The sequence below is a fragment of the Mytilus trossulus genome, chromosome 9 (genome assembly GCF_036588685.1).
Source record: "Mytilus trossulus isolate FHL-02 chromosome 9, PNRI_Mtr1.1.1.hap1, whole genome shotgun sequence".
NCBI classification, from domain to species: domain Eukaryota; kingdom Metazoa; phylum Mollusca; class Bivalvia; order Mytilida; family Mytilidae; genus Mytilus; species Mytilus trossulus.
In genome coordinates this window covers 9,790,006-9,805,120 of record NC_086381.1, presented here as the reverse complement: position 1 = coordinate 9,805,120, position 15,115 = coordinate 9,790,006, and the positions used below count along the sequence as shown (strand labels likewise).

The window sequence follows — 15,115 nt, the reverse complement described above, 5'->3', positions numbered from 1 at the left end:
AAAATCGATAGACTTTAGTATAGGAAATATAAACTGCATCCCTTCCTGTGCCAATGACATTGCCCTACTGAGTTCAAATTAATAGAAAAAAGAAAACTAACAATAATACCGACCTCCAGCATTAGAACTGCAAGTGATGCACAATACAAAAGGGAGGTATGCCAACAGCTTCATTGCAACATCCATCCAACTAAACCTAAGGTTATCTGCAACTAAGTATATGTTCTCTCAGAAATATATACATAACTCCTGGCGTTTATCAGACAACACAACTACTCTTTCAGAAGGAGCTATACAATGAAAATCAAGGTATTATAGATCGTTTAAAATCTGCTAGGAGAACAAAATATGCCAGCATTAACTCAGGACCTCACAAAACAAAGGGCATAATTCCGTCCACGTGTTCAGAACATACGTACTACCAAGACTACTATATGATTTTGAAATGTCTTCTTAACTGAGACTCATATCCAAATATTTGAAATATTTCATTTTGATTCAATGCGTTCAAAATGCAACTTCTTGCTAAGAAAACAGCAAAATCGACTGTACACCTGCTACTTGGAATTTTACATCTAAAAGCAGAATTACACAAGAGGACTCTAACAGATCTACATTTCTTCACAACATATACCGGTACTATTAACGATAAGGACTAAATAGATCATTATAAATATAAAATTCACAGGGAATTACGACAACAACTTAATATTTATATTATAAGAACATAAACCTGAAGCACGGGGAGACGCTCTACTTTCTGAGTCTCCACACTACAATAAAGACAAAGCCCATTTTACCGAACTGCCTTACTATTGTCATAATACAATCTACCGGGCATTCTTTGCTCTTTGCAAAAATACTACTTTTACATCGAATCATTACTTGGGGAAAATAGGTAAAAAGAAATTGAGAATGCTGATATAGGGACATAAATGATTCAGGCTGACAAAAATAAGTTGAGCCAATATACAATTGATCCAATTTAATGCATGTGGTACAGGGAAATGGGTGACATTGTACACCTTCTAACAACTTGTCCTGCTCTCAAAACTTAAAATGAACGAATAATTTATATCTGTTCAACAGTTGGATACAGAAAACACTACACTCATTGGGAATTAAGAAGGAAATTACCGTTCTATCAACAACGGGACATACCGAATTAAACTTATTACCGGTTTTGTACTAATATAGCAACACGACGGGTTCAATATGTGGAGCAGGATATGCTATCCCTTTAGGAGCACATGGCATCACCAAGTTTTTGGTGGAATTCTTGTTTTGTTTTGTGTATTATTGTGTTTTTTTTTTCTTTTTTAGCCATGGTGTTGTCAGTTTATTTTCGACTTATGAATTTAAATGTTCCTTTGGCACCTTTCGCCTTGTCGGCGATTTTCTGTATAAAGCTAGCGGTTAAACAAAATAAACATCACTGTCATGAAATAATAATGATGAAAATAAGTTTTTAGATCGTTTATTTGGAGACTTGTGAAAAGGTTTGCAAAGTTATTTCTTATTTTCTGTAAGTGGAAGGTGACTCCGTCGGGCGTAGCTAGAAACCAAGTCGAATTTCTGCGTGCAAAAGTGGAAGGTCGCGGACCTCGGAACACCGCTAATTTGAACCCCTGCCTAGAAATTGAAAAGATATAAAAATTTCGTCTTCTAATTTGAAATTGCCGCCAACAGCATGAACAGTTGAACTTATTATATAATGGACTACTGACATTGTACTACGTATTGATGACAAACAATATTCCTACGACTTTTGCAATTTGGGAAATCTTAACTACTTGTCTCGAGAGATTTTCGGCAATTAAATATTTCATACATTTGTTCTTTGACATCTGAGCCAAAAGCTCAGGGGATAATAAACTACACAAGGATTCCTAATGTGCTCTACTTCCTATGTGCAACTTCAAAACTTTTGGGAAAATCGACGATCATTTAAGGTTTTTCTGGTGATATTTTTTTTTAATCCAGAATGTAAAGTATGAAAAAACAGCCCAATAAGTTATAAATAACATAGTAACCAGCTAGATGATAACAATGGCAAGTATTTCAGCATTTATTGGGAAGGACACAAATCCAGGGTGCTCGCATAAGGCAGCTCAACTGCCTAAAAAACTAGGTAGTAATCTCTATGTCTCGTATACTGCAACTTATTCTACCCGTGACAAAAATGGCTACTAACTGCAAATTTCTGGCTTGATTAAGAAAAATCTTGGGATGTCACTGCTATAGTCGTTTGATTTTTCTGTTTCACCTTAGTGTGCTTTTGTTTCGTTGTTTTCCTGGTATAGTTGATGTGTTTCCCTCGGTTTTAGTTTGTAACCCGGATTTGTTTTTTCTCAATCTTTTTAAGACTTTTGAATAGTGGTATACTACTGTTGCTTTTGTCTACAGAGGACTGATTAGTGTGTTTAATTATATTAAATAGCACTTAAGTATTCTATTAAAACCTTAGTAAATCAAACACCAGTATTTGGTATTATCAAAACAAAGTAAATATACACTACCACGAACAAGCAGAGGATATATTCTGGAAGACATTGCCCAAGATGGACATACTTCCTGTCTTTACAGAAATGTGCAATATAAATATGAATATACCATATTGTCTTCAGAGGTAAAAGTTATTGTTGTGTTATTGTAATTTTTTGTATTCTTGTCGTTCAATTTTGCTAATGTTCTTATGTGCCTTTTTCTTTGTTGACAAATGTGTTTATTTATATAGTGATTAAGGTTATAACACAATGTGGACTGCTGTACCCCTGTTTTGAAATGTTAACCCATTACTGTTTTTGTTCACACAATATAATAGAATTTTATGAGACTGTCATACAAGTGAAAGGTTTAACTAGCTATAACACCAGTTAAATCTACCCTTTTCCACATAGAAATGTACCTGTACCAAGTCAGGAATGAGACAATACTATTGATGTTCATTCAATTGATGTTTTTTAGCTTTTGATTTTGCCATTTGATTAGGTACTTTTTGTTCTGAATTTTCTTTGGAGTTTTTTTTTTTTATTTTACTTTTTGTGTGGGTTGTTTGTATGTGAACAGAAAACTGGTCTGAACTCGATCCGTGTACAAGCCATGTGTTATACATTGTTGTTTTAACTTCATTTTTTTAGCTGTTGAAGGTTGGTGGTTGACATAGTATGTTGCAGTATTTAAATATTTTTGTGGATTTCTGTTATACTTTTTGAGTATAATATTACATGTAGAATGAATGAAGGCTAAAGAAAAACTGTAGTATCATGTAATTTATTAAACATAAAGATGTCTCAGATGGTTTGTTCTATTTATAGCCAACAGTTTCTACAGTAACAACTTACAGATAGTAAATCTGACACCTTTCAAATGGTCTTGTAATCTATGGATAGTACACTGGAGTATTTAAAAGGTAACCCATGAAATCAATATATGAAGTCAACATTAATTTTGACTCTAGATCGTGGGTAATACTAATTTTTATTCCCTTTTTTTTTTGAAACATGAAAGAATAAAAATTTAGTCAGCTAAAAAATAACTGCAAGTGAAAAAGGTATATTTGACATTCAGTTAATAACCAATTTTGAGTCTCTTAAAAACAGAAAATTATTACTACAAAATATTGTAATAATTATATTATTTGATTATACTATTTATATTAATCATTCTGATTAGGATACTAATTCCATTAAAATTCCCAACAAAAGTTAAATGGTTTTGCATAATTAATTCTACAATTGTGTCCTGGACTTTATTATATAATTTTGTTTGCAGTCACATTGTTTTTAATGCAACTGAAAATAATGACTCATTTATAATTTCATTTTTATATTTGGAACTTCACAGTCATTAGAAAAATCAATCAAGACCTGAAAAGCTAACTTATGAAAATTTTACCCTTTTATTGTTATTCAATTCATGTATACAAAATTCAGAAATATCATTTGTGTCAATTTCACATAATTTACAATCTACCTTGAGAGGTAAAGAAAACCACAAAGAAACCCAAATAATTTGTTTAATTAGTCTAAATCATAGATATAATACTGAAGACTACAAGACCATTTCTTCTCATCTTACATTTAATCTGTCAGCAGTCACATATTATATAAAATATATCAAAAATAGACTTTCCAACAATTTCTGTAAGTTTTAAATGAACAGGTTTTTTTTCGTTCTTTATCACTAAGACTACAACCTAATATTCTAAATAACCACAAATAATATACAAAAAATTAAATTATTTACAATTTGTTCTTAAATTTCAATGCTTGGTTTTAACTGTAAAATCGTTAATGAATTTCATTTTAAGTTACAAAATACTGTACAACCTCGATGAGAAACGTAATCTACAAATGTATTATAGACAGATGATAAAATGGTATAGAAAAATGAAGGTAAAAAATGTAATATATACTTCTGTACAAAATGTCATAATAACTTTTACTACCAAAAAATTAATTTCAATAACATGAAATTTGTCAATTACAATAAATATTATATTTCATGCGCCCAGGCACTTAGTAAATAAAACATTCTCATGATTAAAGCAACCTGACCGCGAGCTCAATGGTCTAATATCGCCCAACAAGGAAAGGGATTACCCATAATGCAATGCAATGAAGATATACCACAACATTTAAAACATGTCAATTTAGGTAAAGAAATTAAACCTTAAAAATTCCATTTGGTCAAAATAAATTTCTGACTGTTCTACACCGAACTTGAATATCAAGGTGTCACAAGTTTTAGATGACCCAATATTTTATTACATTTTTCTTTTACAGTACAAAACTGTATTAAATTTAAAAAACTAGAGGCTCTAAAGAGCCTGTGTCGCTCACCTTGGTATATGTGAATTAAACAAAGGAAGCAGACAGTTCATGACAAAATTGTGTTTAGGTGATTTTGATGTGTTTGTGCATCTTACTTTACTAAACATTCTTGCTGCTTACAATCATCTCTATCTATAATGAACTTGTCCGTGTAGTTTCAGTGGAAAATGTTAGTAAAAATTCACAAATTTTATGAAAATTGTTAAAAATTGATTATAAAGGACGATAACTTCATACGGGGTCAATTGACCATTTTGGTCATTTTGACCTATTTTTTAGTCTTAAATTGCTGTATATTATTGCTGTTTACAGTTTATCTCTATCTATAATAATATTCAAGATAATAATCCAAAACAGCAAAATTTCCTTAAAATTACCAATTTAGGGGCAGCAACCTTACAACCAGTTGACCCATTCATCTTATCTTCAGGGCAGATAGATTTTGACCAGATAAACAATTTTGCCCCTTGTCAGATTTGCTCTAAATGCTTTAGTTTTTGAGTTATAAGCCAAAAACTGCATTTTACCCCTATGTTCTATTTTTAGCCATGGCGGCCATCTTGGTTGGTTGGCCGGGTAAAAAAACACAAATTTTAAACTAGATACATCAATGTTGATTGTTGCTAATTTTGGTTTAATTTGGCCCAGTAGTTTCAGAGGAGAAGATTTTTGTAAAAGATATGGAAATTTACGAAAAAAGGTTAAAAATTGACTATAAAGGGCAATAACTCCTAAAGGGGTCAACTGACCAATTTGGTCATGTTGACTTATTTGTAAATCTTACTTTGCTGAACATTATTGCTGTTTACAGTTTATCTCCATCTATAATAATATTCAAGATAATGACCAAAAACAGTAAAATTTCCTTAAAATTACCAATTCAGGGGCAGCAACCCAACAACGGGTTGTCTGATTCATCTGAAAATTTCATGGCAGATAGATCTTCACCTGATAAACAATTTTACCCCATGTCAGATTTGCTCTAAATGCTTTGGGTTTTGAGTTATAAGCCAAAAACTGCATTTTACCCCTATGTTCTATTTATAGCCATGGCGGCCATCTTGGTTGGTTGGCCGGGTAAAAAAACACAAATTTTAAACTAGATACATTAATGATGATTGTGGCCAAGTTTGGTTTAATTTGGCCCAGTAGTTTCAGAGGAGAAGATTTTTGTAAAAGTTAACGCAGGACGACGACGGACGACGACGACGACGGACGACGACAGACGCCGGACGCAAAGTGATGAGAAAAGCTCACTTGGCCCTTCGGGCCAGGTGAGCTAAAAAAGGAAGATCAGTGAATTTAAATATGATTTTTGGAAAATATTTCAACTTAATGTTATTCAACTGAATCTTTGTCATTGTTCTTTTATCAGAGGTAATTTTGCATATCAAGAATATAATTGAATACAGCTCAACCAAAAGCCAAATATTTTATATATAAGTGAGATCATAATGAACAATTCCATATTCCATACTGAAAGCAGAAAAGAAGCATTTCGGTAATATGAAATCAAATATAAATCTTGTTTTGGTAAGATACAACCATTTGGTATGTAACATCTAAATTACAAAAAAATTAACAATCCATTGAATTAAGAAAAATATATAATAGATTGTGTCATTACCTGGTTTTGTAGTTCAAAGAAATATATTTAGTCACATCAAAAACAAAGTAAGTATTTGGTAGCCATATAAACATTTAACCCTTCAGTTGAAATTTCTGCTAATAATTCTCAATTTCATGATACTAAGCAATAATGTTTTAATGTATTTATGTATGAATAATAGAAAAATATACCAGTAAATGTAAGTTTAGTGGGATAGCTTGAACCATACTGTCACATGACAAAAATATACCTTGTATCAAAATTGTTAAAGATGGCTTTCAAGGTACATACATAAAGAAAAAAACTAAAATGGATCAGGTAAAAAAGGTACTCTGTATGTGCTAACTTTTATTTCAGATATTACAGTTTTGGTGTTTTAAGGTCCCTTACATTTAAATACAGGATATAAAGAAAGACACATTTTGTTAATACTGAGCCATGCATAGGCACACACAATTAATCTTTCTCTTTGGTCATATAGCAAAACTAAAGATAATTATTTTGCAAGTTTCAATAAAAATCTAACAATAAATAATTAATTCTTTGACTTTCCTGTTTTTGTAAGATGTAAATGCTGTTGCATAAGAAGCAAAAAGATAGAAAAGGGACAAGGCTTTCTGCACTACCAAAATGAAATTGTATAACAGTAGAAAAGAGGAGCAGGGCTTTATACACTAACATATAATGTTATAACAGTAGAAAGGAAGAAAATAAAAAAAATAAGTTCTACTTATATAATATCATGGATTTTTGTAACATACTGTTGAACAACTAATAACTAGAATATATATCTATCATTGAATCTTTTTTGGTTGCTCATTAGGTTTTAAGGTAATAATGTTTAATGGAATTTATAAACATAAATAACGATCTAATTTTTTACATAAATAGAGTTGTCATGTGATTTTTATAAATAACTTAAAAAAAAAAAATAATAAAAATTCTTAAAAATAAGAACAGAACTATACAGCGCTCAAAAGGTTTTGATTATCAACTTCATATATATTGAAACACAACTTCATAGTCAAATAATGTTTATAGTGACATGATTCGAGCATTAAACATGTTAAAGGTATTAAACATCACATATTTGTTGATGATATGTTAAATGTGTTTTACTTTGGAAATCCGATGATATAAGATGCAAAAAATAACTACTTGTAAAAAGACTGTTTTGCCATTTAAGCAAATACAGTTACATGTTTTTAAAATACTATAAAAGCTGCCAGTCAAAGATTGAAAATATAATGAAAGAGTTGATAATCAAACATTCAAGTTCTGTGGTAATATCATAAAATCTTATTGTTATAAAATACAAATTATGCTTCCAGCTAAAGAAAATACTGCTATGACCTACATTTTAAGCGATTGCTTTGACAAATCTTTTACAATAACTGCTTCCAATCAAATTCAGTTATATTCACTTAAAGTTATAAATTCATCGAAAGTTATTGCATTTGTTATCAACAAATTATAAACTGTTCCCAAAAAATCAAAAAAAAATCTCAATTATAAAATATCTATGTATTGAAATAGCTGTTTATTTTAAATGTTTTGTTATCCTTTGTCAAAGCAAATCGAAAACAGAAAAACCTTTTTAAATATAAAATAGAAATTTCTCAATTAAAAGTTCATTTGGTTAGTACTTAACCTGAAGCAAACTGGAAGCATACTCATATTGTCATGCTTATAGTGACAGAAAATAAAACAAGTTATAAAGCATTGATACACATTTGATCATGGCATATTTGGCATCATGTTCATATACTGTTGCTGTCCTGGACCAGGCATCATTGCACCTCCCATTGGAGACATTTGTCTTGATCGACCTTGAGAATACAATTGTTGCTGAAACTGCTCATACTGAGCATTGTACCCGGGATTATGACCAGGAGGTCCATTTGGTATCATATTTGGCATATTTGGGTTTCCAGGTCCTGACATTCTCATGCCACCTTGCCTAGACATAGGTCCATAATTTCCCATAGGATTCATAGGAGGTCCATGACCTTGACCAGACATCCTTTCCATGCCTGGTGCAAAATTCCTTCCTGGCATGGGACCACCATGCATCATTTCCATCATATTTTCCCGCCCTCCTTGGAATGGCGGAGAGTTCTGATGAGCCATACTTGCCATTCCTTCCATTCTCATCATATTACCATTGTTAGAACTCATCATTGCTCCCTGAGCACTCATTTGTCCGTAAGTTCTAGCCATCATTTGTTCAGACATCATGCCCTGTGGGGGCATACCTCCCTGCATGGAGGCCATTTGGTTTGACATCATCATAGCCTCTTGTTGACTTTGCATTTCTGAATTCATCATATTCATTCCACCACTTCCAGGCATATTTGGATGCATTTCCTGAGGCATAGTTCCACCCCTTTGCATTGGATGTGGACCTATTCCAGGGTTCATTGGACCACCTGGTCCACAAGGCCCACCTGGTCCACCAGGCCCAGAGAAAGGAGAACATCGACCACTGGGTTGCATTCCTGGACCAAAATTTTCCATTCCAGGTTGGGGTTGATTCGCTTGTGGGAAATATTGCATTTTTGATGTCGGCACTTTATTTTCTATATTTCCCATTGGAGAAGCAAATCTTTGCATGAATTCAATGTCAGGTCTTTTAGTGGACACTTGCGGTCCAGGTTGATTAGATGGAGGGTGTGCAGGTAAGTATTGTATAGTATTAGGTGCTTTAGCCTGAATTTGAACATTTGCATTGCCCATTGAGCTAGCAGCAAAACTAGGACTCATTCTTCCTCCTTGAGCCATCATATTTGGGGGAGCACTTGAGCTTGTGTGGGCTGGACCATGGCCCATTTGTTGAGGGTTATTTCTCATTCCTGGGTGTCCCATAGGAATGGGCGTTTGTTGTGACATTCCCCCTGATGATGATGTTGGACATGTTGATGACATAGGCATACCCTGAGGCATTGAACAAGGCATACCTTGACTTTGTGCACTTGGCATACCCTGAGGACCATGTACACCACTGTTATTCATAGCGGTCATTTGAGAGTGTTGTTGTTGTTCCATGTTCATTTGTTGAACAGACATTGTTGGATTATATCCGTGTCCATGTGGATTATTTACACTTTGAATATTTAACTGTTGAATTGACATGGTTGCATTTACAAACGTATTGTTTACACTAGGAGCACTAGGATTTTGAGAACTTGTTTCAACACTACTTGTCACTGAAGCACTATTTTGTGAATTAGGATTGGCACCTCCTTGTTGTCCCTGCATCTGAATACTATGAAACGGTCCCCCTTGCATCATGTTCTGTTGCATTTGATTCGATAAATGTTCTACACCTTTGGCTAAATTTGCTAAACTTGCAGACGTGATATTTGACATTGATGAGGATTTTGTTGAAGGTGTAAGATGTGGAGGCCCAGCATTCGGTGGCATATGTGGCCCATTATTCGATGACATATTTGAATTTGGTGAAGGATCAAAATGTGATAGCCTCATTGAAGCACCAAATACAGGATTTTGACCTGGCATTGGACCAGGACTTGATAAAGGTCCACTTGATGTCTGACTTGAGTTTGACATGGGTCCTCGATTAGATCCTGGCCCATGCATCGGTGAATGCGGAACCTGATTTTGTGATGAATGATTTTGGGACTGGTCGTTTGGAGGGATAGGCTCACGATATGCTGCATTTAATTGTTTTGTAATAGTCAGTTCTTGTCCTTCAAACTGATTTAAATTATAATTAATTTGTTGAGGAGATGGAGTCGGTTGTAAGTTTTTGTACAATTCCTCCTCCAAGTCCACACGTTTTCGTTTTTGTGATTGTGCATAGCTGGGTGGTGGTTTATTAGATCCTGGTATTGGTGAAGTACAAATTTCTGGTATAAACTGTTCAGGGTTACCTGCCCTTTGAATAGTCACCTGAGAATTCTTCCTGTTCATCATAGGTCCCATTCCAGGATGCATTGGTACACCATGTGGACCAAATGATTGTTCAAAATTTCCTGGACCTCCAGTTGGTCCAGCCATGTTCATGCCACCAAACTCTGGATGATTCATTCCAGTAAAAGGTGACTTTTGTTGTCGTGGTGGAAATACACCTCCCAGCGGATCATTTGGATCAAATCCTGGAATTGGTGATCCAATTGGTCCGTTGTTATTAGGTGAGGTAGATAAACTTCCATGTGAGCCATGACGTTTGGATATTGTAGAAGAATATGGTGGTGGTGGTGGCTGCCACTGCTGGCCACCAGACATTTCCATATTAGGATGTCCCATTCGTTGAGCAATTTGTTGCTGTTGATGCCTACGTTTATCCATGTAATATTCCTGCTGCAGACGTAACCATTCGCGTTGAGGAGGTGACAAATTCTGCATATTTTGTGGACCAGGTCCCATTCCCTGTGGACCTGGGCCTCTCATATGTGACATCATCATATTCGGTGGTCCACCTGGCATTGGACAACCTTGTGATACAGACATCATTCCCTCAGGTCCCATCATGCCTGGTTGATTACCCATCATTCCCTCTGGTGACATCATACCTTGCTGCATCATCATTTCATTAGGCATCATTCCTCCTGGACCAGGCCCTTGTCCAGGCATATGTACAAACCCAGGATGCCCACCACCTCTTTGTTCGGGAAATAACATTTGCTGAATTTTCCGCAAATTAGTTAAAGATTCCTCACGTTTTTTCAATTGTTCTGGAGTCAAATTTTCATCTGGAACTTTATGATGTGATAAATTAGTGTTTTGAGAATGAAACATCATCTCTTGTTCAAATCCCTCTGGAAACATGAAACTATTTCCATGAAATCCTTGTGGAGGTCCACCACCTGACGGCCACGGATGCATCATACGCATGCTATTATTTGGCATTCTAGGGTTCATACCACCACCCATGTTAAAGTTTTGATCTTGTATATGTGACTCTTGTTCTTGTACCCATTCGGCTACACGTGATGGGTTAGGCTGATAACCTGGCACACCAGGTCGAAAGGGGGGTTTAACCATTCCTGGACGCACTCCCATCATACTTTGTGGCATTTGAGGTCTATTTTGAATTGGTGTAATCTTGATATTGTTTTTCTGAAAAATAAACAAAGTATTTATCAGTTTCAAATTGAAAATATGCATCAAATTTTTATCAAACTTTTACAATTACAACATATTACCTACTTTATGTATATTTATACCTGCTCTTCTATTTAATTTCACATGTTGTCATATAATTTTCTTGTTTTTTTTTGGTTGAATATTGCATTTATTATTTCTCTATGTTAGTTCTTACATTAGTAAACAGCTGTTTTCAAGTAGATAAATATTTTTTTGTCCAATTTGAATGTTAAATCCAATATTTACTGACAAATTTCAATTTAGATCTTTAATGATCATCACAAAATTGTATTATCTTTTCTTAGCACTGCATAACAATGTATCAACTACAAAAACAAATTGGTTAATTGTTCAGGTATCCTGGTTTGTACTGCTGAAGGTGTTTTATTTAAACTTAAGGTTCTTTGAACATCAAGGTGATGAACAGATCAAACAGTATTTTACTAAAAGGTATTCTTTTGTAATTTCTACCAAGAATTTCCTCACACCAGTTTCGTATTTGTCTGTAATTTACACAAAAATTTCCTGTTCATGACAAAACACAACACTTCATATTTTTCTATGCTGAGATTTTGGCTTATTCTTACACTGGTGAATTGTTCTAGAATCATTCCAAACATTTTCAACTTTTTCCTGATGAACAAAAATGAGATTTTCCATAAAGATCCTTCAATGCACATACATGTAATTACCTGAGTTTCAAGAGATGTTTTAACAAGAGGCTGATGGTCTCAAAGGATCACACATTATAATTTTGTTTAAAAGGCAAAACTGGCAAAAATCGGATAACTCCATCAGAAATGGTCAAACTTGAATTGTGGTACAAAGACTACACTCTGGTGAAAATGTTTTAAATGTGATGCTGGTACAGTATAATCAAGCACACATAATGATAAAACATTCATACCAAACATGAAAGATTTCAGGTAAGGGCTATTCCATTATCATATATGTCGAATGCTAGGAAAGGAAGATTAGGTCATTGGTCTTTTTTCAGTATGCGTCTATTACATTTTTACTATTATGCAAAATCATCTAAAAAAATATTTTTGGTTGTAAGGATAGTTTAAAAGTTCCTTTCTACCCTCCCACATGTATTTCAATGGAATAGCCCTAATAGTCAGACAGAAGTAAGTATAAAAAGATGGATTAACAGGAGAATGCAAACTTTGTCTATGTCCTCCAACACAGCATGGGACAATCAATGACAATTAGAAATACGCAGCATGTTCAGAAAAGCCTATGAAATTGAAAAAAATAGTGAAAAACATCTTTTCTTATGTAAAAAAATTCCTTAATAGATAAACATGTTATCAATGATGATCAGAACTATAATCTAATAATATAATGTGATAATTTAGTACATAGATTATAACCCAGCTGTTTCTCTTCTACAAACCATTGTCATAAAAGTGCTTTTATATTGTATTTTAGAATTAGTTTGACTATTGTCAAGATACACTATTGTTGTAAGATAATATATTGTGTAACTGGTTTTTTTTAAAATGTATGATGTGGTAACTTATAAAATCTGCTGTTGAACCAGGATTTAAGATAAGTATACAGATTGTTTTTTGAAAAATTAAAAATTGTAAAAACACCACTGAATTTCAAAATCTATACACAGAAAAATGTATGCAGATGTTTTAAAATATATGCTTCAATTGTTTGTTTGTACTCCTATTTTTAAATCATCAAAATGTTGTTATCACAGGTGTATGGACAAATTCAGTTGATTTTTAAATTTTGCCTATAAAAGAATAAATAGTAATTCCAAACTTTAATGTCCTTGGTTTGACCAAACAATCATTGTTGATGGCTGTATGGTGACCTTTAATTGTTAATTTATGTGTCATTTTGGTCTCTTGTGGAGAGTTGTCTCATTGGCAATCATACCACATCTTCATTATCATTATTAGTATCTTTATTTACAACAGTCTGCACCAAAACCTAAAAAAAATGCCTACTACTAGTCTGAAGACCAATATTTCAACAATTTTTAAATGTGTTTGAACAATTTTTTGTCAAAAACTCACTAGTCCAATTATTTTTTTTACGAGTTTGGGGCATTCAAATAGTGGCTAATGGTATATACTGCTTTACTGCTTGCCTCCTATGTAGATAGAGGTATAGTCAATCATAATGTCAACATATAACCCAAACTTTGTTCACTAGTCCATGAAATAAAGTGTTTTGTTTTGACATACTAAAAGATGAACTGACAAGGTGATAGCCCCTATTACTTGAGTGTTAGTATTATAATTGATTAACAGAATTCCCATGATTCATTACCTGTAAAAAGTTCTGTGTTTCAGGTTGATCCGTATGAAAGTTAAGAATATTTTTATATTTTCCCGCCATCACTAATTCCGCTGCATCATTAGCCATTCTAGTTGAGAACACAAATATCTGACTTTGTTGTTGTAAGAAATGACTATCACTTGCCATTGAGTGAGCCATAGAAGTAGTGTTGGACATAACAGTTTTACTAGATGACGACACAGATGCTCCTTGCGGTGATGACACAATCGGCTGTTGTGATGTCGACGGAGGCTGCTGCATGCTCTGAGTAGTGGGAACATTTTCATTTGGTAATTTTGACGAACTGTTATCTGTACCAGGTCCTGTTAAAATATTCAAAATACTTTTTTTATCTGGTCAAGTTTTCTTTATTTAAGGAATGACTGTAATATCTGTCTATGAAGAAATAACATAAAAAAGTTGGTACACACTGAATAATGTGCGTAGCGGGTTATTTAACAGTGTGCACCACATTTTTTATGTTATTTCGAATAGACAGAAAAAATATTACAGTCATATTTTATTATTTTATTCTCAATTCCATTCTAAACTGTAGAAAACCACGAAAAAAATGTTGATGACGTCCATGGTCACATGACTTAATTATGTTTATGGGCTGATAACAAAAGAATGTCAGCCAATCAGAAGACGTGTTACATCCCAAATTAAATTATTTTACAATTAAAACAAGTATAATATCTATTATTAAAGTAAGATATATCAATTTATATATTTCAGTTTTTTGTCAATGTAATTTGTAAATTTCCTTCTCTGTCCTTTGTCATTTAGTATGCATGTTATTTTGCTGATGACAGCTAAGACAAGGATAAATATAAATTTCTCTAGTTTTTGTAGTTTGAGAAATCATTTTGATCATGTACAATTTACTACTAAATCAAATGTTTTCTGAGCCTATTACATTTTGTATTTTTTGTTGTATTTCTCTAGTTAATTAAAATTACCATATTTTTCATTATTTCCAATTGATAATTCTCTGATTAATGTGATACTTGCTCACATTACATTAATTATGATAGTTAAACAAAATAAAAGACAACTTCATACCTTGCCCACTACTCTCCTGTTTAACATTGGCACTCATTTCTCCTTTCTGGTTGTTATTTTCTGAAAACAAACAATATTTTAATTTTAATAAGACTCAATGTCAAACACATGCAAATGTTTGTTATGACAAGTTCAGTTTCACTAGAGAAATGCTTACAAGTAGATATAAAACCACTTTGCACTAGCTGTGCTGTTA

The 15,115-nt window shown here is 33.2% G+C and overlaps 1 protein-coding gene across 4 annotated transcripts in view; it reads right to left on the bottom strand.

Annotated features, from left to right (window-relative positions):
* Positions 1-5,312: 5,312 nt before the first annotated feature.
* Positions 5,313-15,115, bottom strand: part of LOC134685084 (B-cell CLL/lymphoma 9 protein-like) — a 49,264-nt gene continuing 39,461 nt past the window's right edge. For all 4 annotated transcript variants that reach the window (XM_063544495.1, XM_063544493.1, XM_063544496.1 and 1 more), the window contains 3 exons: positions 14,920-14,979; positions 13,846-14,177; positions 5,313-11,526 (listed from right to left, as the gene is read on the bottom strand). In XM_063544495.1, coding sequence (XP_063400565.1) covers positions 8,182-11,526; positions 13,846-14,177; positions 14,920-14,979 — 3,737 coding nt within the window. In that variant the 3' untranslated portion in view covers positions 5,313-8,181. The remainder of the gene's footprint in view (positions 11,527-13,845; positions 14,178-14,919; positions 14,980-15,115) is intronic.